The 27,965-nt window shown below is 41.8% G+C and overlaps 1 protein-coding gene across 2 annotated transcripts; it reads right to left on the bottom strand.

The window, feature by feature from the left end:
* Positions 1–207: 207 nt before the first annotated feature.
* On the bottom strand, positions 208–27,368 carry wipf2a (WAS/WASL interacting protein family, member 2a). 2 transcript variants are annotated; one of them, XM_080462845.1, is made up of 8 exons: positions 27,170–27,368; positions 18,608–18,757; positions 17,408–17,540; positions 15,631–15,750; positions 8,976–9,632; positions 4,497–4,730; positions 3,118–3,219; positions 208–2,571 (listed from the first exon to the last, which is right to left on the bottom strand). In XM_080462845.1, the coding sequence occupies exons 2-8, from the start codon at positions 18,668–18,670 to the stop codon at positions 2,528–2,530; spliced, it is 1,353 nt and encodes a 450-aa protein (XP_080318971.1). In that variant the 5' UTR covers positions 18,671–18,757; positions 27,170–27,368; the 3' UTR covers positions 208–2,527. The 2 variants fall into 2 exon arrangements, with proteins under 2 accessions (XP_080318971.1, XP_080318972.1); XM_080462846.1 differs by having other exon boundaries at positions 15,631–15,741; positions 27,170–27,359.
* Positions 27,369–27,965: the final 597 nt, after the last annotated feature.

Below are 27,965 nucleotides of genomic sequence, written 5' to 3'. Positions count from 1 at the left end.
TGTGTTGCGCGTCGTCTTCATCAGGACAAGAGAGGAAGCTCGCTGTGCATGAAACCGTTTTCTGTTCAGTATCTTCTTTTTAGAGGTTTTCAGAACCAAAACAGTTTTTCGCACATTTTCATCATTATTGTCACTTAAATTCAAGTAAAAGACGAAATGCATGTTATTGCGGGAGCTCAAACAGAAAGAATAGGCCAGACTTCAGGTACCCTTTTCCCCCAAAACAGGAATATATTTATTTGAAATTATGTCAAATGATAAAAAAAACAAAAAAAAAAACAGGGTTGATTAACATGAAATGACCACAGGGTTTTTTTTTTGTATTTTTTTGCTGTGAAGAGCAGACGAGGTGAGCGCGTGAGGACAAGGTGAGTGTTCATTCAGGCAGAACGAGCAGGTGCAGGTCCGTTTGTTGGTTTAGTGTTTGTGTCGACGCTCTCCTGAACCTAAATCACACACCCACAGGATTTGGAGGATTCCCACACGGCCGGCTCACTAACACAAATTCAGCTCAATCACCCTTCATGGCCGAACATCCAGAGGCTGGAACATTGTTATAACTCTTAATCATTTCTCTTTCCTATATTACAAGCTTTGTACAACATAAAAATAGATCAATCACTATGATTACCATATTCCTTAGTGGAAATATACAATATTTATTGCATTCTCAAATAGACTTGTTTCTTATTTACTTTGCTGTCATCACGTTCCCTGATAAACAACAAAAGCATCAATGCACTGGTACCGATTAGAGATTTGTGTAAGGCAAAGACCAGCAGGAGGCGCTGCGTCACTGAGAACCCACAATCTGACCTCAATCAGCATCTTTTTTTTTTTCCTTCTTCTTTTTCTTAAATTTTCCGTGTATGGCATTACAGTCAGAACACAATGACATTAGTGTTTTAAAGAGAAGCTTAATGTTTTATCAAAAAATTAAAGTAAAGAGCCTCCATCTTCTTTCCTCAACAGTTCTCTGGCACTTATGTGGTCCTTTTTTTCTTTTTCTTTTGGTTAGCTGCAACCGTCTACCTGTACAAACTGCTTCTTGCATAGCAATTCAACAACCACGGACAACTCCGTACGTTCTCTGGTCACACAGTCTTTTGTCTTCTTGAAAGGGCCCCCAGCAGCAAAATGTAGAGGTGATAAATCTGAACATTATTGAACTTTGATATCGACTTCCCTGGGGGGAACAAAAAAATGAGAAAATGATGTGTAAACTCCCCCACAAAGCTCTGAGTCTGCGTCCCAGTCCCTGAAGCTTTTCCCGGTAAACAGAGCCCAACTCGGTACTGGACTCCCACAGTGTGCAGAGCGACGCTGGCTGAGTGAAGCAGTCCGTCACTAACATGGAGACGACGGGGGTGATATGCTGATGTGTTGAAGAGGGCCCATGATGCTCATTTTCAGGGTGGTTGTGCTGAACTCCACCGCAGCAGCTCGTCACGATTCACAGTTAATTCACCAAGTTTCTGATACTGGCCCTTTAAGAAGCCCCCAGCCCCCAGCCCACCGCCTGTTAGCCGCTGTCCCTTTAAGACTGCCCACCTCTGAAAGCTCAGTTTCTGGCCCATTAGTATGCAGCACTGTGTAATTTGACACCAGCCTCCCTGGTTTGCGGATGCTTATTTAAGGAAATCTTGAATAAACGCGTTGAAAGTGACGGTTAGCAGAACTCTGACTCAAACTTCTACATGTGAGTGAAAAGAGCAGAACGGGCCCCCTTGAAACGCACACGTCAGCATTCTGCACAGTGTCTCGGTTTAGCTCAACATCACCTGAAGATGGAAGGATGAACACCTCCAGACCAAAGAGGTACAGCAGGAGGAAGCAGGAAACGTAAAAAACTAAACTTCTGTCGCATGTTGGCAAATTTTCCTGTCCTCTGATCCACAATCAACAAAGTGGGTGATGTGGAGAGAATGTATAGAAGTGACTCCACCTGCATTTGGCACACTGAGAAAGAGATGAGGTGACTGAAACTGCATCCTTACCTGGCACTGCTGGAATGGCTACTTAAGACAACAAATAACAAAACTAAAGAAAAGAATAACTGCCAACAAGCCCCACGTTAGTGACGCATCAGCTACCGGCAAAAATGATCCGTCTAGTTTCCCCTCACAGATTAATGCCGACACCACGAGTATTAAAAACAACCAAAAGAAGAGGGCGTCGTCCAGACGTTCCTCCCGAAAACACAGTAAAAAGATGGAATGCAGAGACGTGGAAGTGTGCGGAGGTTGGTCCTGATATGTAGTGCGCTGTGTGTGGAGGGAGGCGTCTCAGTCGGGAGTCTTCCTCTTGCCTCTCGGTGGGTTTCTGCTTCTGTCGTGCGAAGACGGAAGGCGACCGCCAAGTAGTGTGGGAAAGTTCACCACGGTGCTTCTGGCTGGTGGCTTTAGTGTTAGAGTGTGTGTGTGTGTTGTGAGTGTGTTTGTTGTGAGTGTGTGTGTGATTTCGAGTGCTTCTTCACCACTCCCTCCTCCATTCCAGCCACAGAGTTCATGTCCTGAGCCGAGGCCGCTCACCTCCCGACGGGCGGCGCTGGAGGAGCTCCTCTCATGGTGGCTGACGGGGGAAGAGAAGAGCAGGTGAGTCCAAAGAGCCGAGTCGACATGAAGACCACAACAAACTGAGATAGAGGCGACCAACAGCAGCGGCCATCTTGGATGAGGATCTGCTTTTTCTCTAGATCAGTGATTCCAAACCAGGGGGCTGCCAAAGATTTATTTGGGTGGGTGGGTGGGTGGGTGGGGTGTAGTGAAGCCTGTGTGATTTTAAGGGGCCTTTCATTTCATTTGTTTATGTTACAAAACTTCTAAGTTGAAGTGTTACCCATAAAATATACCCAAAAGTAAGCTCGCAAAGTGAGCAGCGGGATACAAAATGGCGGCACGTCAGGCTAAAAAAAGAAATAAAATGGGTCCAAAAAAAAGAAGTGTACTGAGTGAATTCTATAGAATATGGCTTTATAGAAGAAATTGACAAACTTGTGTTATTTAAATCTTATGCAACTAACCGAGATAAATCATATAACGAGCTGAGATGTAAAACGGGGTTTGTCTGTTATTTCTGAAGTGAACGTGAACACATATCTCCGGTCATCTCTCGTACCCTTGTTGTTCCTGCTGGGGTAGACCTTGCTGAAAGGCTGGTAATCCTCTGGAGGTGGAAGGTCCTCGATGGGGTGGAAGTTGAACTTTGATTCAAAATCATCTGGAGGAAGAGAAATGACACAAAGGCACCCATTTAAAAATACAAATAAAAAAAGAAAATCTTCAAATCAAACTTCATTATTCAAAGAGAAGGAAACTGATGTTGTGTTCTCCTTGGGCACATTGATGAGGTAAAAGACTCAGTAACAATCAGAGTCTGGCATCATGAAGACAAATCTTCAGGTGGATATCCAATGGGATTTAAACTAAAATGACTTTTTTTTGTAAATTACACCACAAAACAATCTGACTAAATAATTGATAGTCTGCTCAGATCTTTGAGGCTGATTTAGGCTCAGGAATGGACCATAACACAGGTCATAAATGCTCCATACACTGCAGCAGGTTATAATCTTAGATCTGCCTTCATTCTTTGTCTGCTTCAGTCAACAAGTCAAAAAACTTCCACAGAGATTTTTGATCCACATAAGTGAATACAGATCTGTCATCACTCAGAATGAAAGGCTCACATCATGACTGTTGACTGCGGAGGCTGTTTGAGACTCGTTAATGAAGCCAGTATGAGAAGCTTTGTGACTTCTTGACACTCATCAGGAGTGATTGCTAAATTGTGGTGTTTCTGCAGGAATTGTAGCCTCCGTTTCTTCTTTTAACAGTCTGGTCCAGCTGCTGTTATTCTCAAACGAACTGGAGAGCACAGTGAGCTGCCAGAAGTGGCCGCCTCCACCTCGACGGGCTTACACTGCTGCAGCTCGTCTGATTCAAGGTTTCACTGTGTCCAGAGACGAGCTCTGAAATCTGAACAATCTCCGGCCATCCACCACATATCCTCACCCAGCTGACTGCGTTTCACTGGATATTCTGTTTCACATCATTCTGCAGAAATACTGCACATTAACACAACCATGCTGGCTTATTTCAATAACATTTCTTCCTTATTTGACCCTCATTTTGAGCTCCTCCACCTTATCTGGAGATGTTTACAGTAACTAGAGCAGGTGTAGGTGTTGTAGTGGAACAATGACTGAAACTGAGTCCATTGTAGTCGAGGACCTGAGCCTGCGCTGGACATTTATCCTGGATAACAGGAAACAGAAATTAATAGAGAGAAGACTGGACTACGATTGTTTGGAAATAGTAAAGATGTTTGTTTACATTTGTAAAACAAATGCTAAAAAGGCCTTCTCAGTTCTCCTGTGAGGAGCGTTCTGATGTCTGACATTCAGAAATTGTTGTTATTGGTCTGAGCCAGGAAAACCGGCCATCGACCAATGGGCAAGGAAAACAGGGAGGGCAGTAGGAATATGGAGAACTCACCCATGATGGACTTAGAGGAGTTGCTGGAGCTGTGGCCATTACGGATGGGCGGGGGTGGAGGAGGAGGTCCGGCCGGGGTTCGGGAGGAGGAGGATGAGAGGGAGGAAGAGGAGAGAGGGGGCGGCGGCTTGGCCACTCGGCTCAGGGACTCGGAGATGGCCGAGCTGTGGCCACGGTACGGGGGTGGGGGAGGAGGGGCACCGTTGCGAAAGCCCCCAGGTGGCACCTGCGGAGCTGCATGAATAACACACACAGAGACACACACACAGAGACACACACACACACACACACACACACACACACACACACACACACACACACACACACACACACACACACACACACACACACACACACACACACACACACACACACACACACACACACACACACACACACACACACACACACACACACACACACACACACACACACACACACACACACACACACACACAAAATCAGGATGACAAGTATGAAGTTACTCTGTGATTTACAGTTACAAGTTCAGGATAAAAGAGCGGCTGGTCTCATGTTATCATTGTACATTTCAGCTTCAGGCAGAAACCGTTCAAACTTAGTGGGATGTTTTTTTTAATATCAGAAGATCAGCCGTCGTTTACAGAGTGTCTTATAGGTGGCTTGTGGCTTTAGTGTTATTTTCAGTTTAAACTGGAAGTTAATTGGCCGTGCCTAGCTGAGGTTTAGTTGCAGCTGTCGGCTCCTGTGATGTGCTTTGTGAACTAAAATCAGTCAGATTTAGTGTAAACAAGTTCACAGCAGCTGCTCATGTCGTCACTGGAGTGAAAAGAGGAGGAAACAGCTGAGGAATCAGGCTGTGAAAGGTGACGGGAGTCACAATGACAGGCTGGAGAATAGAAACTATAACAACTATAGAAACTACACTATGGGGTTTTACTATTATTTTAAGCATAAATAGGTGAGAAAGTCTGCTGGTCATTGTTTGGTCAAATACCATCATAAAACTCGACAGGTGTCAACGAAAAATAACAGCTTCCCAATGAGAAGACCCACTTATTTACCTGCCTTTAGAATTTATTCAAATATGTGACTGAGATGATGAGAGTATTGACAACATATCACAATAAAAGAGTTACAACTTGAGATATATATATATTACTGAACAAATATAATCAACAAATAGAAGACTGTTTCGTCAGTCTACAACTCATAAAGATATTCTACTGTGATGCCAGCAGGTGGCAGTGTTTTAAAAACAATCCTCAAAAATGTTTTTCAGAGAAGAAGTCTGAGACAAAAAGTCAAACCAAATCTTAGCACATTCAGAGAAATTGTTAAATTATGATAATTCATTGACTGCCTGAGTACAGCAGAGTGTCCCCCATATTGGATGAGGACCCACTCCGGCTCCCCTGAGGAAAGACTGCTTTACACAATTCAAATGGTTTGGGTTGACTTGCAGTTATGATTCACGTTGGTTTTGGAAACAAATAAGTGGCCTTTCATACCAAAATGCTTCCTGCAGACAGTAAGAGTCATATTTTTGTCTCCTTTTTTAACTATTCGGGTCACAAAACAAGCATTTTCTCCACCTCAACCCTAAAAATGGTCAGAGTGAATTATTGTCACTAGTACATCCTCATCCAAGAAGGCAGAAATGCCGATACATTTAGGCTGCAGCAATAGAGGTTCTACGTGTTCAGGTTTATGAGTGTCCCTGACAAGTAACAGCTGGCTTGAATCCATAAACTCTAGAATCAATACACTTACAAGCATATTATCCTTATGATTTAAGTGTATTCATTTATTTCTTTACTCTGCAAGAATCCAGTGATTTAGAATACAAAGACAGAACAAACTCAAAGCACCAAACTGACAAACAGTTTTTTTAAATGACAGCCACAGGTTTTTAACCGTGTCAAGTGAAATATTTTCCACTTCCCCTGCAGCTGCTGAACAATAAACGCAAATCTTACTGACTAATGGAAACCAGAGAATAAAAGAGTAAACATTGTGGGGGAGAAAGAAAGAAACTGCTGACGTGCAGTGACTACATGCAAAGTTGTGGGGAAGACATGAGGGAAAGCGAGAAGGAATGCAGGAATATTCCGCAGGGTTTCAGGAATGCAGAGGAATCAGGAGACCTTGAAGCCAATTGCTTCCTCGTCCAATCACAGCCCAGAGCTCCAGCTAACAAGTGCTTTCCTGTTTTGTCAGATCGCTATGAATTCAAATTATATCTGCAGTGAGCCACAGCTCCACTGCAGATATAAACTCGTGCTCTGCGACTGAAGACAGGGAGGCATTGGACATTACACCTGATGTGTCATCAACCCAACCCGACTGAGGCATGCACAGTAACACACACTGCTCCACACGCTGAAATTAAACTTGTTTAGTTGTCGTCGTGTTGAGGGAAAAGGACCTGAGAGCTGGTGTGAACAACAGTGAGACGAGCTGGATTTGTTGACTTCAGACATATACACCTCCACTTTCACACACAGCCTCCATGTGACCGCGGAGGACACAATTCAGCACAACACGCAGCATTCAGGCCACTTCACAGATAACAAGTGGAAACATGCTCTGCTTTCAGTGTGAACATTCCTCCGGCTGAGAGGAGGCTGATGTGATCTTCATCAAGGAACGATCGGGAAACACTACAGGGAGTTTTTTTTTCGAAAGTTCCACAGCAATAAAGGAGGCCAACTTTCATCCACCTCAACTCTGAACAGTTCATCAACGTGAGAGAGCAGTGACATGAAGAAAAACACTCATTTGTTGCAGCGAGATAGAAAAAATAGTTAATGGAAGGATCGTTCATGCAAGCAGACTTACTCTATCTTATCTAATGAAACTCATCCACTCATTATTTATCACCCAGGGACAAATTTAATGCTGAGGATGTTCATCTGTAAATAACATTCAACCCCTCGATAGTAAACCTGCACGTGGTTCATAATGTTCACTGTAACAAATATATCAGGGCTGCACTATATTTCTTACACCCGCAATAATATCCAGTATCGCCACGACTTGCTATAGATACTTCAGTATCTGACGTTCGCCACTTTTAGATTTGTACTTGTAAATGAAATTGCTCTCTTCTAGTAACTGTGCTGTATTAGGCACACGCATGTGTGCAGTTTCTACTTGTTGCCTGTCAGTTTTTGTGCTCCTGAGTTGGCACAAGTTTTCACCAGATATAAACTCGTGTTTAAATAATGACGTGAACAGGACTCAGAGCTTTAAACCACACAGCCCAGAAACAGATGGCCCGTTCTGACCCGACGTTAATATGTTTCTGGTGATCCGATCACAAGCGACGAGCTCTAAACACAAGTGTGAACAGGCACCAAACCACTCCCGAAAAGGTGGTCAGGGACGTCTGACCATATAGGCTTTGTAATGTGAACGGCATGTACCGCCAATGCGTCCCGAGACAGTGGCGTCGCAGAAAAATACTTCATATGTAATACGTAAACGTCATCAGTGCGTGCAGTGTTTTCGTTTAAGAGAATGCTCCAGTCTGAGTTATACAGTCTGTAAAACTTTCCAAAGAAACTCTGGAAAAGACCATAGACGTCCTTGCCTGGAGGTCTGCAGAGACACGGTGCCATATAGTGGCCTGGGCAGAGGACACCGTCCAGCACAAGCCGGGTGGATCATAACTGCGCACCGGGCAATTTAAAGTGAAGTCGAGGTCGTAATACTATCTGAAATCAAGTGGTGGTTCACCCAAAACACATGATACAAACAATTGTAAACGGTTTGCATCAGGGATCGCTGTATGTGATCAGATCACCTGAAACGCATGTTAAGACCCCGTCTGAATGGGTCCAGACAATTTATTGTAGTTAATTTTTTTGTATGTGTGTATATTGAATAATTAGTGGTATATTATGTAGTTATATTTGTATTATTTCCATATAAAGAGTAATGCTATGTTATATCAGAAAACTTGTAATGAAAACACGACCATTTGCATAAACCTGTCCAGACCGGTAGTCGGATTAGCTTTTGTCTCTCAGTCTCTCAAAGCGTTCAAATATCCAGCAGCACCAGCTTACGACCAACTTCAACGGAACAAGCGCTCTTTAACGTGTAACGTTTTTCCTCTAAATACTTCAGGAACACGAGATACATTGAGACTGTTTGTATTAAGGGGAAAAGCATATTTTATTAGGCAGAGCATCACTGTGCACTGTAATTTTGTTTTCATAATGTTTTTTTATTGATTTTAAAAATGTGGGTTATATTCACCTCTGGTATGAGCTCAGTTGTGGAGATTCTTCTGAAACTTCAATAATAATAGTGATTCATAGAGTAGCTGTTGGCTTCGGCACTTCATCTCATACAATCAACGTTTTGGATTTAAATAGATAAGTGAACTTTTCCAAACTTTCAATAAGTATTAAAAATAACATGCGTAAGCTGACACTGGTGTGTGTGTGTGTGTGTGTGTGTGTGTGTGTGTGTGTGTGTGTGTGTGTGTACCCGATCTGCGTCCAGGTGGGTCTCTGGCAGGTGGTGGTGGTCTGCTGCCCTGTTGAGAGGATGGAGACGGAGAGGGAGGGGGTGGAGGAGCGTGGCTGCGTCCCTGGGTGCCTCCTGAGTTTTGTTTCTTGTGCAGGGAGTTGTGCCTCTGCGGGAGCTCCGGAGCTCCGTCCACGTAGGACGGCCCATTGGAGACCCCTCCTGAGTGAGGCCTGTAGGGTGGTGGTGGAGGAGGAGGAGCAGCAGAGCCTCCGGTTGGAGGTCTGCTGGAAGACGAAGGTGGTTTCACACTGCTGGGTAGGGCGGGGTTCCTGCCGGGCGTGGGTAGGAGGGGCTTATCTCTGTTGTGAGAGGAAGGTGCTTTCTGGTTGGGGGCTGGAGGGGCATTGCCCCGCCCACCTCTGTTGAATGGTGGAGGAGGAGGGGGTGCAGAGGTGCTGTGCTTCATGCCGCTGCCCGTGGAGGAGCTGCTGCTGCCACCGTGGGGGCGGGAGATGTCGGGCAGCGAGGGACGGTGGGAACGCTGGTGCTCGGGCGGCGAGGGTTTGGTGGCCGGGGTGGGTGATGGGGAGCGGCCGATGGGGGGGCGGGGGGCTGCGGACCGGGACCCGGGGGGCCGCAGAGCAGACCTGCCCACTGAACCACCTGCTGATCCATCTGGATGGAGGACAGAGAGGTGGTGTTAGATCAACCACAGAACTAAACAGCTCAACACAAGACATGAAAAAAAGACCTTGAGCACAGAAAGATTTAAGGCTGTAAAAGTGAAAACAGAAAACTATTAAAGTGTTTTGGGTCAGTTCCCATGACAATGCTCCCTGAAGCCACTGAAAAGGGACTTTTTGAAAACAGCCCCCAAGGTGGCACTCTTTGTAAATGCTCCGTCTCTGTGGAAATTGGGGAAAATGCAATTTTCTGAAAACGTTTGGGCTCCGTATTAGTGTAGACAGAAGAAACGCTGCTACTGGTCATGTGTACCATGGCCGTAGTAAATATCTCTTCTGCACATGCACAAGCAGATGGACAAAAACAACAATGGTGACGTCCAGCGTAATGACTTCCAGTCCATATTCTCCAGGGACCTGGTGGTTTTATTGTTGACAGTCACCATAATAATAATCCAATTTGGTCGTCTGTCCATACAAATGTTCGTGTACTCCCATTGTTAATGTTTATTGCGTAATGGCATGCCAACAACATCCTTTTCACCGTTTCTGAACTTGCCGTGTAAACTGTTTTCAAAATATTGCTGTGTAAATGTGAAATTTTTCAGAAACAAAAATGCTCAAATTAAGCGTTTTTACTTCTAAGTTTGTAAGTAATAGTTCTAGTAGACAATCACAGGAAAACTGAGTTTTAGAGGCATCAGAGTGGTGCTCAGAAAAAGCTAAAAGGGGAATCAATCTCTCAATATTGCAATCCTTTTTATAAAACTGCCACACAACTACCCCAACTAACATTGACACATCAAAACAAGCAGAGAAATATTTTTGGAAAGAGAAACACAGTCCTAAAGCCAACACACATCCCTGTTGGGGCAGATTTCAGGGGTAAATCCTGAGTGGAGACAAGAGGCTTCTCTGTCCGCCATTTCCCAGTTAATCAACCACTGACAGCACCACGAGGCATTCAGGGGACGTCCGTAAATCAGAGCCATGTAACACAAGTTCGGTTAAATCTCCTAATCAGATTTGTGTAAAATAGTAAAGTGAAGCTGTTTATTGGAAAACCCACCCCCTCACAAACAGAGATGCTGTAACAGACCCTCGCTGCAGGTTCTGAAGCAGCTCAGTGTGTCACGTCCAAAGACAGATTCACATGACAGAGGCCCCACTTGTAGCTCATTAGTGTGTGACGGGGTGGCTCATCAGTTCAGTTCACCCACCCACCCCCACCCACACAGTTCATGCCGGCAGAGGTGAAACACCATGAACAGCCTCCACTTCATTTCTGCAGTTGGCTCTTTATTCCATCATGCTAACAACGTTACAGCCGCTTCTATAATGCCAATTACCTTTATCTGCCTGCAGTTCAACGTCATGAAAATCAAAACACACTTTTCTTGGATTCATGAATGAATGATATCCTGATGCATCTTAAAAAATGTGAATATCATTGAAAAATCCATTGTTCTTACAGTTATTTCAACACCGATTAGAAAAAGGGAAACACTTGATCTTCACTGTCGATTATTCTAGTTTGCAAGTCTTGAAACTATAAAAACACAATCTTAAAGAATAAAACAGAAATGGCTTGAAGTGACTCAATTTATTATGTGGTATATGTGGAAAAAACAGGAACTTTAATGAGGTGTTATAATTTTTTAAAGATGTGTATGTGCTTAATGGCACTATTGCTGGTTTGTTTTCATGTGATAAAGCAATGAATCTAGGGCTGCAACTAACGATTATTTTAAAAATCAATTAAGCAGTTGATTTTTTTTCGGATTAATCGATGAATTGGATAAAAAAATATTTCAAATTGTAGGACCACTTGGTATTGAATGAACCAAAGACCAAATATGTCATGATTATTTAAAAAACACAAAACTGAACCAATACAAAGATGTATACAATATATATACATATATACACATTTATATAAGATGTATACAAAATAATTATCAAATAAGATTTAACTTACTTCAGGGACCAGATAGAGTCCAGTTTCATCCTGAGTGGGCCAGACTAATAAAATATTGCTATAATAACCTTTAAATTTACACTTGAAGGTTTTTCATTGTTGTGGTACAGTGTACATGGGGAAATGGTCTATATTTTTGTAAGATCAAACAGTTAGTACTGAAAATTACTACAATCTTAACAGTCAATTTTAATGAAATATTGTGGGGCAAAATACAGTGCAATGTAAAAAAAAAAAAAACCTTGTATAAATCACATAAAACCACCTTGCTTGGTGGGTTTGTTGGACCAGATTGAGCCTCTTGCGAGTCGGTTTTGGCCCACGGGCCTTATGTTCTCTGCTGTTGAACATAAAGCGAAACTAACGTGCTGCGCGGCAGCAGCGATAATTCACATCTCAAAACTAATCTCCTGACGCCACAACATTTGAATATTCCAATTATCAGGTCCCTAACCCTAACGCAGGTCTTTAAGAGATATATACGCAGTCTCACCTCACTAATCAGTTATTTGAAAACTACATAAGCTCCCAGTTCCAATAGTACAGACACAGCTTTGATGTTTGTGTGACAGAGAATTCTATCCAATGGAGTGAGTCCTCTCCATGTTGCTAACCAATCATCTTCCAGGGCCTGAGCCACATGGTGAACCGGCCACTCACAAGAACCAAGATGGATGCAGTGGGAGAAATACCAGCGTACGCAGCGCCGCTCTAGTTAATGTCAAAAAGAGGAACATTTGAGATTGAAGACAACAGGCAGGACACAACTTTAAAACCAAATTTCATCAGCATTTAATAAAAACCCTCAAAAGGACATATGACACTCCATCATGTTATGCAGCATTCAGTCACTAAATTACTGCAGCTTGTTTACTATTTGATACAGCTGATGTGAATCCAAATGCCTGTACTATGAACCGTGATAAACATCCAGGATCTCTAGCTGGGTTGGCTGATCCAGACACGCACGATCCTGATAACCGTTACTACGAAGCAGGTTATCAACGCGCTGGTCCAACCCAGACCTACGTGTGCGCCTTTACATGAAAGGGGCGGAGTTTGTAGCATCTGACCAATCACACACATGGAGAAACTCTGCAGCGTAGTTTACAGATGACTGAAGGAGCAGTTATTCTCTGAGAATATGAAGAATTAAAACACATCCAGCAGGCTAAAAGCAACACTTCCCATTCCAGACTTGTTAGTGTGTGACTTCCTGAGATTATACGATATTAATTCTTCGGCAATATAAACGGACAGCATGGCACCGTGATCGCTCAGTTTCACTTTATTACAGCAGAAACGTGTCGGGCTGAACTTCCTCACTGCTCTTCTTTTAGTTTAGATTTTCCATCCAGTTGTTTTTAGGCTGAATTTCTCTTGTGTTGGAATATTAATTCATCACCGCAACGTTTCATAAATTCATGTTTCTGTAGTTCGGTCAGGTGTGATCATTAACCTCATTATTCCAGATCAACCCTCGTGGAGAAAAACAGACCTGGAACAAGTCAAGAACAAAAACCACCTTCAAAGCCTCAGTGACCAGGATTTATTTTATTATGTCATAAAGATCGCTCTGAATTAATTTCTCATCTCCTCTCAGCTGCAGCTCAGTGTTGAACCTGCCCACTAATCACCACCATTTAAGAATGGGCAGGACGTTTTCCAAGAGATCTGATTGGTCAGGAGGCCAAGCTCTGACTGTTTATGGAGAACATAACCTGCTCGGGAGCAGGTTAGACATTCAGCCTAAGTTGCTGGGTGATTTATCCCGGTGAGAAGTGAGCGAGCGTCGTAGTTCGGAAAACCCAGGTTTAAGTTATCTCGATAAGGCCTCTGGTTCACACTAACTGCTTTGAGAGAACACTGAAAAAGGTCTGACAACAAGTTTCCACGAAAAAGTTTCAAGTGAAAACACATTGTTTTTGCATTTTCATTTCAGAAAAGTTTTGCGTTTACACGGCAACGCAGGAAACACTGAAAGTGATGTAGTTAGTATCCCGGGCCGTGGGTTGGCCCTGTTGGTTGTTATTGTAATGAAACCACACACACACATGCACGCAGACAACAATATGCTCATAAAATCAACAATGGGGAGTAAACAGACATTCTTGTGGACACATGACCAGGTTGTATTGTTATTACAGTGACTGTCAACTATAAAACTACCAAGTCCCAGGAGAATATCAACTGGGAGTCATGACACTCTAGAGGAAACATTGTTCTGATTTTCCATCTACTGAGCATGTGCACAAGAATTAATGACTACGGTTGTTATGCGCAAAAGCACCGTTTCTACCTTCTAGGTGGAATTGGAGCATTGTTGAAAAGATCCACCTAAGAGCCGTTTCCAGTGGCTTAGGGCACCGTTGCCATGTCATGTCAACAACAAAGGTTTTCATTTCAAGTCAGCTGAGGAATATTTTCACATGCTCTCGTTTATCTGTTGTGTAGAACATTTTATGTAGTTTTTTCAGAGGTACTTATTTGTTAAATGAAACTTAATTCAAGGCTACTTGAGGAAGGACGCCTTTCATTTGAAGTTATTGATATTTATGCATTGATATTTCAGTATTACTGCAGTGATTTAAAAAAAAACAAATTGTTTAAGAAAATAGCATGTAAGCATTACTGTGAAAAGAGCACACTGCAATGTATTTCATGACAATAGGCAAACTTAAAATAAATTAAAAAAACAAGTCAGCTTGCAACTCAATATTTTTCCCAAATCGTCCAGGCTTACTATGATGTAAAAACAAATGTGTGAGAAGGAGATGAACATTTGACGTAACATAGGACAATAGGCAGAGCTCCTGAATAACACGCATCCAGCACCAAATCTATGACTTGGAGAAACGCCATCGGATGTTCCACGACCTTCAAGCACAAATCCAAACAGATCGAGCTGCTGGAGAACAGTGGAAAGTCGTATCCATGTGTTTACTGTCATTCGGCAGGTGGCACATGTTTTCTCTAAAGTTGTTGTTTTCAACTATTGATCTCAGCATTGTTCCTGATGGTCCGAGTGTGTAACCAGTAAAAACAAATAAAAGGAAATTACAAAACACTGGTTCTAGAAAAACCCACAGCCACCTCCATCGGGCAGGTGGCACATGTTTTCTCTAAAGCTGTTGGAAATTTTAAAGACATTTTATAATCGTTTTTACTTTACAGGTAGAATACCATTTGGGAAACAGAGTGCGATTTATTATCATGAAGAATATCATGTCTTGTTCAAAAATGATGAGAGGTAAATGATTCCGTCTTTGCCGCCAGTAATCATCAAGAAGCTCCTGATCAGGGAACCTCACTGCTGGTACCATCATCTCATCAAAGAGCTTCTTCAGTGTTTGAGTAGCATAAAACAATATGTCGGGATGCACCGATAAAACTTTTTTAAATGGATGAGTACAAGTATGAGTACTAACCTTTAGCTACTTGCAGATACAGAGTACATATACAAGTCATTAATTCTAGTTTATACTCCATATGCAAAATGCACACGTTGTGACGAACCACCTCTGCGTCGACGCTACACACACCTCCAACAGCCTTGTAGGCTCCAGTATACTACTATCTACAGTACATATATTGCAGTGCGTAGCATCCATCTACATCTATCTCGCGCTATATGTACTGTCATTATTATTAAATTATCGCCTAACCGTGGACATCACTTGTGCTCTCTGACGGATGACATTGTGCAATACTCGCTGGATTGTATCGGAGTAATACTGGTATTGGTTCATCGCTTAAAAAAATGTAATAAAAATGTGCCTAATTTTTTAAAAACGTGTTTGATTATTCAGGATATTGTCTAATAATCTTAAACTTGAAACAGTGGGTGCAGATCCTTTTCCTCATGATTCATAAATATCAAATTAAAGCCTTCGAATCAAGAAAGAAATGAATGAAACTGTCACCTCTTTAAGTGAGAAGAGACACCTCCCATACAGGAGTTTGGTCAAAACTGTTCCGTTTGGTCAATTTAACAATCAAAATTTTAATTTACCTCCAACTGGGCGTAATTTTGGTACACCTCCTTGGAAAAGGCCTCCCATTCCCATTGGACCTCCACCTCCAAAGTTACCGCCTCCTCCGCCACCTCCGCCACCTCCGCCACCTCCAGATTCTATTAAAAGGAAGAGATTCAAATTATACAGATGCATTTCAATAGTGTTTTCTACGGAAGAGTTTTAGGGCCACTGAAGAAAAAAAAATTCGGAGGCTAAAAAAACCCCCCAAAAAAACAACCTTCGTGGTCCCAGAAAAAGTCGAAAATCAAAGTCGAGATTTTTTTTTTTCACGGTGGAAAAAAAAGTCCGTCCATCCATATGCCACCGCGTGTGACTGCTTCCTCAAAATGCATATCAGGTGGTTTAATGAAGTGGTGAAAATACGATTCAGGACAGAATCTAGCTCATAAACACGGTGCAGTTATCATCAGTATCAGGACTAGAAGAGACAGAGCAGCCTGCTGCGTTGTTCCGTCATGGAAGTTCGTCGAGTACGAAGGACAAAGGCACGGATCCCAGGCTGCTTATTTAAATGTGTTCTTATTAATCAAGGAAATCCTGTGTAAAATCACATGTCCATAAGCAGTAAGCAACCCGATATAGTCACAATTAAGTGATTTAATGTGAATTCACATCTACGGGCAAATGATGAGGAAAAGATTTTTTTTTGTTTTAGCCTCCGAATTTTTTTTCTTCAGTGGCCCTAAAACTCTTGCGTAGTTTTCAACATCAATCCCAATACAAAGCAATATGCATGAGCAGAGAGCTGCTACAGTTTGGGGTTTTCATTTGTCTCTGCAGGAAAACTGATCATGTCTGTGCCAAGAAACCAGATTTATTCCCTAATACACTGCATGTAAAGAAGTAATGCTTTTATCACACTAAAAGGACTGATGTAAGCGTATTGCACAGTATGCATTTAGTTATATTGCACTTATGACATTCAAATGTCACTGATCCTTGATGTTGTATGAAAAATAAATCCTGGAGCTCTTGCAGCGTTACTTGCTGTAATCATCAATCACGAATTGGCAGTCTCCATACTTTAGCTTAAGAGCTAACCCAGGTTTGATGAACTGTTTTCACACACTAGTTAAAGCAGAAACTCTTAGGAGTTTACGATCTATTAACTTGATTCAACCATGGCTCAGTGACTCATACAACACATTTAAGCCCCGTTTCCATGACAACGTTTCAAGTGAAAATGTTGAGAACAATAAGCTGTAAACATGGACAATGGGAGAACATGGACATTCTAGTGGACGACCAAGTTGCGTTGTTATTATTGATGACTGTCAACTATAAAACTACCAAGTCCCAGGAGAATATGGACTGTGAGTCATAACAAGGAGGAGGAAACATTGTACTTATTGTCCAGCGACTGTGTGGATGTGAAATAGTAGCATTTTCGAAAAGCTGTGTTTTCAGTGACTCCGAGCACCGTTGTTGTGCAAGTCGACACCCAAAATGCTCGTAAAAGTTTCCCCTTTACACTTGTGAACGGCTTTAGAGTACCGATTTCAGACTGTTGGACACAGACTGTACTTGAGTGCATCAAGAATCGAAGCTGCTTTACCAAAGGTCAAAGAACAACCATAATACTTTGTTGTCCTCATTAGATAAGAACACATTGGTCTCTGCAACCACCTCTCTGTTTTGCAGGTGTTTTATCAGTAAGTTAAAGTGTTTGTGTCTGTGCGCGCGCGTGTGTGTGTGTGTGTGTGTGTGTGTGTGTGTGTGTGTGTGTGTGTGTGTGTGTGTTTCTCGACTCACTCTCGATAGCTGGAGCGCTGCGATCACTGACCACCCCGACCTTCTTCAGCCTTGCGCCTTTGCAGATGTCAGTCAGCAGCGCTCCTCTGCCTTTATTCTCCGACGAGCTCAGTTTGGGAGGAGTCGTGTTGGCCTGTTGAGGAATCAAACATCATCCTTTTTCCCAAAAAGGAAATCACTACAGACTCGACCGAATCGTCACCACACTGTCAAACTGAAGCCACCAGCTGACCAGTGAAATGAGAGCAGAATATTTGATAAACAACCAGAAGTCCAAATGTTTCCTCTGCTGAGTGCAATTTCTGTAAAACCATTAAAAGAAGAAAAATGAAGACAATCTCAACAATATCCCACAGCTAACAATGTCTCCTGGTACAAAATAAAGCCATGTGCTGTATTTTGCAGATTTATTGTAACTAAAAAGTCAACAATAGATTCCATTTTGTTCTTTTGTCCAACTATGCAGCTTTTCAGATTACTCTTCATGATGAGTTTTACAAATTCAGCCTTCCAGTATGCTAATGCTACTTTGTTAGCCATAAGAAAACTAGCTTTTATGACTCTTTCAAACAGGGCTGTGAATAATCCTACAACAGCACTTATTTCTGTGAAAACTTAAGTCTTCTTTGTAATGTTTACATTTGATGGAAATAAAACATCTGCTGGTGGCTGGCTGGTTTTGGTCTGTGAGCCCTAAGCTTGAATTTGAATTCTGAATCCAAACAGAATCCAGGAGCTTCCTGTCTCAATTGATCTTCTCTGAGAAACTTGACACGACTCTGTTTAAAAAACAGATGACTGGTGCTTTGTAAACCAGGAAGCACAGTAACAACAAAGATGTAAAGCTGTAGTCAAACAGAAGGCATGCAGGCTAAAACAGTGTGTCCATTTCACACCACCGTGTCCAGTCCTACGTCTTCATTTGTATTTGCAGCTTATTTTATTATATCAGCATCCTATTTTGTGCCCGTTTGTAATTCCTCCTGTCCTGTGTGATCTAAATGTTTCCTGAAGCATGTGATTCAGATGAATGAACTTGATGAACAGCTGCGTGAAGCAGGATGATAATCTGTTCATTTGAAAGGTGTTGGAGATCTGAAGTTTCTAAGACAAGCTCTTGTTTGAGCACCAAGACTGTCAAAAAGAGGGAGTCCCAACTCACAAGTCCTGCTACAATTTAGTGTTTGATGAGCCACTGACCTGACTGAAGGTGGGGGGAGGCGGGGGTCCTGGGGGAGGAGGGGGTGGGGGTGGAATAGGCATCCTGTCCCTCTGTTGGCACCTCTATGTGTGTGTGTGGGGGAAGCCGGTGCCTTCACTGTCCTCGCTGTGTGGACACACTCAAGACTCCTGTGAAGGAAAACAAACACACCTGGATGAGTGATGAAAGTCGGAGCGGGTCATCTTCATGTCTGTGTTCAGGAAAACAGCAGCCAGAATCTAAATACGGATGAGGCACGTGCACGCTGCAGTGACCAGGAAAACACAAACAGCTTTATAAGCTCCAGGCTTTTCTACCTCAGAAGACACTTGAGTGAAGCTCAGATCCAGTAAACGATTCTCTCGACTGTTGTGACAGCTGTTTATTACATTGTGTGATGTCTAAAAGGCATCACACAGGTTCTACCACCATGTGAACCAAACAAATCATCCTTAAATAACAGTATCCCTCTTATTGGTACAACTGATACACCTTAACTTAAATGCATTATTCAACCACGACACACACGCATGCATCAATAGTGAGTCTGATATGAGTTTGTAAGTGAGAGGAAGACGACCAACACTTCAGTGAATCAGTGATTGAATAGCAAGACATACAGTCGCTTCATGTGTTGGAGTCCAAACCAAGCCATTCGGTTTTTCCTGAGTTTACATGTTCCTCCTACGTGTTTCTGGCTTTTCTCCAGATATTAAAGTGTCATCTTTCAGTCCAAACACATTTGAGGCTAAATGACAAAGTCTTCCTACGTGTGACTGTGTCTCTGCATTTGTCCTGTGACGGCAAGGCAACGGCATAACGAAGCGAGAAAAATTAAATACTTTCAAATGTTCTTTGAAGAGCTTAAATAAACATTGAGGTCCCGTTTACAGGACGTTTCAAGTGAAACCGCATCGATTTTAGATTTTCGTGTCAGGAAAGCTTTGTGTTTACATGGCAACGTTTTGAAAACGTCACTTTCCACTGAAATGGCAAAAATGCTGAAAACAATGTAGTTGGCATGCCAGGCCACGTGTTAGCGGCGATGTACGTTTTTGTAATGAAATCACACACATGCAGCAGAGAACAATCTGCTCTAAACATTAAATATAGGACTAAATGGACATTCTAGTGGACAGACGACCAAGTTGGATTGTTTTTACTGTCAACTTTAAAACTTCCAAGTCCCAGGAGAATATGAATGGGTGGCCATGACACGATGGAGGAAACACTGAGCATGTGCAGAACTATTTACAACAGTCGTGGTGTGCAGTAGCAGCGTTTCAGTCGTCTACAAAATCGACGGTGCATGAGCAATTTCAAAAAGTTCCACCTTAGGAACTGTTTTCCAAAGGTTTTGCTTTTTACTTGAAAGCGTTGTGTCAACGGGGATTCAGTTTCTATCAGGAGCATTCGGCGGATGTGCCAATGTCTTGTGTTCGCCTCATCTCCAGAAAACAAACAACAGATGTAACTTGTGTTATTCGAAATGTAATTTCATATTGAATTCAGAGTTAATGGAAGTTATGAGTTGCATATGCATCGTGCTGTATTCGGGAGTTAAGAGTTCAACATTAAGTTAATTTAGTTAATTGTAAGGGTGTAACTGGAGTTTTTCTGAGAGATGAGTCAAAAGAGACTGAAGACAGTTTGAGGTGAGGCTGATGACAAACGAGTCATAAAAGTGACTGATGACAAACTAAGAAGCTGTTACAAGAGCGACTTTATTTTCAGCAACAGTCTGTGTTTATAAATGTTTGACTACAATTACAACTATTGTTTAGTTACTTTATATTTCACACCTGTTCATGTTCTCCAACAAATTCTTTACGACTGAACACTGATGTAAACCCATTGTGATGTGCCCCAACCTGACGATTACTCATTTCAAGGCTCAACATGAAGAAACTCGCTCCACCCTCGCCATGGACACAAGAAAACATCCACGATCAGCTTCACTTTCTCTTGCACAGCCCCAAAGGTACATCCTTCCTACTTTGCCCATTTGAAAACATTCTTTGTTCACAAAAAGAGTTGGGGAAGGCGCTCCAAGGACGCAAAAAGATTCCCACAAGAATCAGGAGAAACAAGTTGCGCCTGAAGTTCGTTAAATGTTAGCTGCAGCCATGCTGGAGCGAGCTGGTCCACAGTGAAGTATCTGAGCAACCCTCAGGAGGAATGCCCCAACATGTGACACAAGCCTTGATGGACATTTATCAGAAAACACCAGATTATCAAACAGCAGTGGGAGTAAAGAACAAAGCCTCACCCAGGAGTTGAATCGCAGAGAAGTTCTCTCATATGCAATAGTGATATGCAGCAGACATAAGACAGGAAACTCAAAAGGTTTTTAAAACTCTGTGGAACTTTTAGCCCGTTTTTTTTTTTTTTTTTTTACACAGTTCCCGCATTTTATGCAACCCGTCACCGGATCCAGTTGTGAACAAGTTTTTCAGGAACATTTGCAGGTACCTGCAGACGCAGGTCAAGAGGCAGAGGAAGCTACGACAGCTATCTGAGATCTGGCTCTGTTTACACAAGGTTTTCAAGTGAACACACAAAAGACTTATTGCATTTTGGGTGTCCGTTCACACAAAAACGGTGCTTGGAGCCACTGAAGACAACTTTTTGAAAACAATTTCCAAGGTGGAACTTTTCAAAAAAGCTCTGACTGTGAATAACCATGGGCAAACACAACGTTGTGCCATGATTTTCAGATGAAAGTCATGGCTTAATTGGTAGAAACTTTTTTTTTTTTTTTTATATTTTCAGTACTGTAAGACAAACTGAGCAAGAAGTTGCAAAAGACAGCACTGTGTATCCAACATGATACAAATCAAAACTCTTGCATGCAAATTGATATTCAGTTCTTTCTTTTTAATTATTATTTGTCTCAAGTAAATAAAAACCTACGTTGGCTTTGTGTTTCGGGACAATTAACTCATCATGCTAAATTAAAGCTCATAAACTCGCTATAACTTTGAATTGAACAGAACAAGTTCTCACGGACACCAAATGCAAAGCCATGTCAATGGATCTTGATTAAAGCCACATTTACAGTGTAACGTTTTCATCTGAAAACTGTGAGCTTTCTTATCGTTTTGACTGTTTGATGACAAGCCACTGGTTTCGGAATCACTGAAAGCTGCACTTTTTGAAAGCAACATTAACGAAACGCTCCATGTGTCCATCTCTGCAACACAGAGCAACAAAGTTTAGTGTTTTGATAAAGCTTTCTGCAACAGGAATGCAAAAACGAGGGTGTTTCCAGTTAATCGGTGTGGCGTCAACGGGGCCTGGGGTAATTATCTGATCAAAATGACCTATTGGGGAAAGATTGACTTAAAGATTGACTAATTTCTTGAAAAATATGACTCTATATCACAGAGATGTTGACAAGACATGTTTATCGTTATGCCTGCAAATATCTTTGAATTGCGGAGAGCAATTACAGGAGTTTTGGAAGATAGAGGTTCCATTCTTTTCTAAATGCTCAATAGTCCAGGATGTTGGTTAGTAATTTTGTTGTGGAAATGGCTCAGACTGCAGACAGGCCATTTCATGAGCCGTAGTTGCATCGGTTCGAGTAAACAATCGTGATGCACAGTGGAAAATAAAGCAATGTTGTCTTGCTAAACCAGCCTGTGTTGTCAGTAGCGCTGCATGATATATCAACAATTCATCCATATTGGGATATGAACATGCAAAATTGCTATAGACTGAACTGGAGCCGTATGCCTGCCCAGTCAGCCAAAGCTGGTGAAAATTAAATGCAAGACAAAGAGCACTGTCATTTAGAAAAACACCTCAAAGCATAAAGACATTATAATCATCCAGTGGAGAATATTTATGACTGAAAAATAAAAGTCTGTTACGTCTGTGGCCTCAGACGATTTCCAAATACAGGAATCTCCCTCCAGTTTCAAATCAGAGGTCTGGCAGCATTTTGGCTTTTCGAGGTCAAAAAACGTAAATGGTGAGAATATTGCAAAAGAGTGATGCCCCACGCAAACAGTACAACCACATGATGCAGTGTGTGATCGGACATCACAGTTACAAGCCGACCCCTCAAAGCTGGGAACAAACGTTATTAGCCTTTGATTGTTTCATTTTCATTATGATGATTAATATTATGTGAGATTCATTTTAAAATTCAGTAAATTTCCTTTATTTTCATTAAGAAAACAAGATTTTTTCCATATTTAGTTTACAAAGAACAATAAATATGCCTCAGCTGGTGCCTCAGTCAGTTACTGTACTTACCTTAGGAATAAAAAGAAGTATAATTTGATACAGTATTGAAAAGACAATGGCAAAAAAGTATTGAATTTTATAGAAATAAAAACACAGAAATGTGCGTCCCCTTAGAAAAATCAAGTCATGCTTCTTTTTTTTTTTTTTTTTTTTAAAAAAGGAAAAACATTGTTCAAGCTCATGCTCAATCAGAGCCCCCAACAACATCAACATTTCAGGTACAAAGGTAACTGACTTGTTTTCACATCTCATGGTGTGAATCTCTTTTCATTGAAGAAATGAAAGTAGTCCATGATCAACCAATGTTCTTGATCTTTTAATTTTTTTCTTTTTATATTATTCTGAACTGGTAATGACTTATACAAATGAAGAATGCAGTTTTAAAATCATTATATAATGACGTACATAGCATGATAAAACAACAAATATTATTGTATTTTTAAAAATGGGCTGAAATCCAAAATAGCCAAGTCAGGCATTCGTCTAATATGCTAAACCGATTTTTATTGTACCATTTAATTTCATAAAAAATGTCATGTGTATAACTTGTATAATGAGAGCTGGATATAAGGGGCACCCGGCATAATGCGCACGACACCTAACGCGCACCACATGTTGAGTACATTGTGATAATGTTAACAGGATGTGTTAATATGTCCTGCATAACGTTTCAGGCTCATAAATATGTTGTTGCTTTAATGTCTGCGTTAATAGCTGGAAAGAAGTAAAGTGTTCTAGTAAAGACTAGAGCACTTCTTCTCTCTCAGCTGAATAAGATTTAAGTGATTTGTTGATCTCCAGTATGAGTGGGACAATGTAAGACCTATAGTTAGTTGGGCTGCTCAATTATGGAAAAAATCATAATCACGATTATTTTGGGCAATACTGAAATCACGATTATGTCTTAGAATTTGGAAGAGCATTTATTGAACATGTTTAAAAAAAGACAGATATACTTCAATAAATAAGTCCAACATAAACACTTTGATAAATTGGTCCAAAATAAAATTGTGGTGGGGAACTTTATTTTGTAGAGGCGTGGTTTCCGGTCGGAAGTATTTTGGTGTTACATAGAGTGTGCGCTCTCATGTTGGAGAGAAAGCGAGAAAAAAGAGTTACTGAGAAGTGTGGTTGAATGGAGAATAGAGTTTGGAGTTCCTTGCTGAACACGCTGCCTCCGACTCCCGTTCATCAGCTCCACAACATAATTGTCTTTCCTCAATAATATGAATTTTGAGATCGTCTGGAGCCAAAATCGTAATCACGGTTAAAATTTGATTAATTGAGCAGCCATAATAGTCAGGCTCATGCATAGTACCCCCCCACCCTCCAGTGTATAAATCCCCCCCCCCATGTGAGGCAGGATATGGGGGGGGGGGGGGGGGGGGGTTCGGTCCTGCTGTCTGCCAGCTCTGAAGCAAACTACCAGCGGGCGGATTGAACATGGATAAATGACTGGTTAACTGTCAGCACCAGGAATTTGCGTGAAATCCTTTAGTAGTTTTTAAACCACAAACTGTCCAAAAACCCAACTATGATTTACAATCTAAAAAAAAAAAAAACCTCTCAACTGTTTTGTAGAGATGTTGTCTTTTTGTTTCAAAAAAAAAAAGTAAAGACTTACAGGTGAGCGTGAACTTCCTCAAATCAAAACGTGACACTTCATAGAAAACCTTCATGATATGCTTGTAACTGAAACGGCTTCACATGTGTCAGCTCTGCACACAATGAGCGTCTGAGTTCACTGGATCTCCCCAAACCAGTTGGTTGCCTCGGCCCATTGTTGCCTAAAGGAGGTGGCGTTGGGTCGCGGCCCCGCCCTCGCCCTCCGCCGCCGCGGTCCTCAGGCAGTGCGGCTACCGGGCTGAGCGCCGAGGACAGGTTCACACCAAGGGGAAATTGAAGGAATCTCACCCAGCGAGCTCACCAGTCAGTCAGTGACGTTGTTCCAACAGGGACTCAAACCCAGAGTGTGTCCACACACATTGAAAAAAACATTTTCAACAGTGTTTCAATCAGGTCGGTCATTTTTCCACTAAAGTTTCTAACAACATAGGAGAGAATTCATCTACTGTAACATCCCACAGCATTATGCATCATTTTGTTTCAAAAAGTAAGTAAAATTATTTTTAGACAGACATAACTGTCATAATATTATCAAACCCACAAAATGCATTGTTAAGGTCGTATTGTATCCTCAGCGACATATATCACTTCACACACACACAAGCAGGTTTAGCCAGAAAAAAACCAACAGGTCTTGACCTCTGACCCCTTTCATCTACCACAGCCTTTCCATTTGTGGTCAGAGTGAAGTCATCTTTACTTGGTTGACAATAAAAAACATGACAAACAGTAACATTTCCCCACATCATCAGAGTGACGCTGCACAAAAACACTGAAAGAGGAAGTCACATGCTTTTGTGGTCAAGGAAGTGAAGCGTGCGTGCGTGCGTGCGTGCGTGCGTGCGTGCGTGCGTGCGTGCGTGCGTGCGTGCGTGCGTGCGTGCGTGCGTCTAGACTTTTGGCTTTCCACACAGGGCCTGATTTATATGCTCAGACTTTTCCGGGACATTTTTTTTCTCTCTCTTTTTTTTTTTTTTTTTTTTTTTTTTTTTAAATCGTCACCATTCGCTTGTTCAACTGTGTAACAACCCTTCATGTTCACGAGTAAATCCTCATCCAATGGAAGATAAATTTGTGGGATTTGTCGTTACAGCTCAATAAAGAGCTTGCATACTGTAGAAAGTTGTTACGATTCAAAGGTCAACCGAGAACAGATTCTAAACGCCATTTAAACATTAAACATGTTATCTGATCCAATTTTACACAAATTATGGAAACATTATTTACATTTCATAAAATAAAGAAATGATCCAATTGGTTTAATAATCTTTGATTTGAAATATAACTATTAAGTTAAAATTCATTCATACAAACTTTTGGCTCAGAACTCAATAATGTTCTCTTCCAACAGCACCAAGGATTACTGCTACTAGTCAATTATCTTTCAAAAGTGCTTCACAAATGTACTTTGTGCACAAGTGCATGTCATCTGAATGATTATTATTGGATTTTTTTTTTTGACTAAAGCAGTATGCATATGCTAAACCACTGTGAAAACTGCTGAATGTTTTTCAAAGATTTCAATGAGAGACTTTTAGCACAAAAAGCTTAAGCTGTCCGCATTTTTAAGAGCCAAATTCTGGGAAAATACTACAAATTTGCCCACTACAGTCACAATTTATCCATCAGCCACTTCTTTGTGCGATATCTTGTTGTGGTGATACTCTGATGTCCGTTACACACTGTGCCATTTTAACGATCATATAAATTCACAGCGAGCCACACTGTACAACACAAATCTAATGAACTTTGGGCAATGGCATGAAGTTTGCCATGTGCAGATTGTATGATGAAAAGCTGACTGGCAACCTATGACGTACGCAAGTCAACGTGATTATGCAAGACTAGAACGTCATAAGTGGGCGCCATCCATTCCTGAAAAAGAAAGTAGTGAAACATGAACAGAGGCCTCGCCCTTGTGGCTTTTATGAGTTTGGAGAGAAATCATAAAAAAAACCATGACAAAGCATCTATTTGTTTTCAGCGCCAGTGTTGTGCTGATGAGTACATCTTTTCATACAGCACTTCTATTGGCAGGTTAGTTGATTTCGGTTGCAGCAGCATCACCACAAATTTCTGACAATGTCAGAATTTTGGACAGCGGTCCTTGAACCGGTCTCACAGTGCAACATAGGACCACAGATTTAGAGTCAAGGACATCACCAGGATTCTCTCAAGATTTTCATATATTCTCTCTCTCTCTCTCTCTCTCTCTCTCCTCTCTCCTCTCTCTCTCTCTCTCTCTCTCTCTCTCTCTCTCTCTCTCTCTCTCTCTCTCTCTCTCTCTCTCTCTCTCTCTCTCTCTCTCTCTCTCTCTCTCTCTCTCTCTCTCTCTCTCTCTCTCTCTCTCTCTCTCTCTCTCCCTCTCTCTCTCTCTCTCTCTCTCTCTCTCTCTCTCTCTCTCTCTCTCTCTCTCTCTCTCTCTCTCTCTCTCTCTCTCCTCTGTTAGGACCTAGCTAAAACTAAGGTGGAGTAAAGTTAGCATTTGCTCACTCTGCCGTTAACAAGAGCTCGTTTCCTGGCGTCGTCTTCCTACTCAACATGAATGGAGAGTGTGGTTGTGGCAGTCCTCCGTCGGAGCAGCTGATCGGAGTGAGCGCCGACTCGGACAGGCGCAGGTTAGCCCGCTAACGTTAGCGCCGCTAGCCGCAGTTAGCCGCAGTTAGCACGGAGATGTTTACCTTCCAGCTGTCAGTGTCAGCGCAGTCCACTAAAGCCCCTGGAGATACCGCAGCGCGTCGAACAAAGTGCCAGGTGCGTTCAGCAGCCACTTTCAATAGTTTGCGGTAAGTAGGGAAAAGTTTATCCGCAGTCTCGACCGGCCAGCAGAGCCATCCTCCCTGCTTGCTTTTATCGTTCCTGCTCGGAAACCCGGAAACCCGCAGACACACAGGCACAAAATGGAGGCGCAGCGCGCTGCATTCAGGGGCGTCCAAATATCTCACCATTCCGTCCGCTCAGGCGGGCACCGGAAAAGAACGTGTTAAAGCTCCCAGGTCCCTGAACGTATCTTTATTATTATCATTATTGAACGAAACTGCAATTTACAAAATATATAATGGCACAGTAACACTGTTTACATTATCTGCTCGGCAATCCACAAGTGTCACAAAATATAAGATGATATATATATAGATTAACTAAAAAATAAGATCATAAAGAAGAAGGCAAGAAAAAGCAAATACAAAGAAAATATGTGAAAAGGCTAGTGTTTCTTTGCGAGATAAAAAGTCCTCTACTACAGTGTGTTTTACAGATTTCTTTTTTAAATACATTTCAAGGATGAAATATAGTGACAATAACTATTTTTGTTTATATAAAATTTCCGGACTTCAAAATTGTTTTAATGGCAAAATCATGAATGGAATTTTTAACACGTCCATCCATCTTCTCCTGCTTATCCGTTCCCGTGGCAGTCTGAGCACCCAGATCACATTGCACTGATTAAGAACATTTCCTGCGGGTGGTGAGCCCACG

The sequence above is a fragment of the Lipophrys pholis genome (genome assembly GCF_963383615.2).
Source record: "Lipophrys pholis genome assembly, chromosome: 5".
NCBI classification, from domain to species: Eukaryota; Metazoa; Chordata; class Actinopteri; order Blenniiformes; family Blenniidae; genus Lipophrys; species Lipophrys pholis.
The sequence above is the reverse complement of the archived record's forward strand: the minus strand, read 5'-3'. Positions and strand labels throughout refer to the sequence as shown.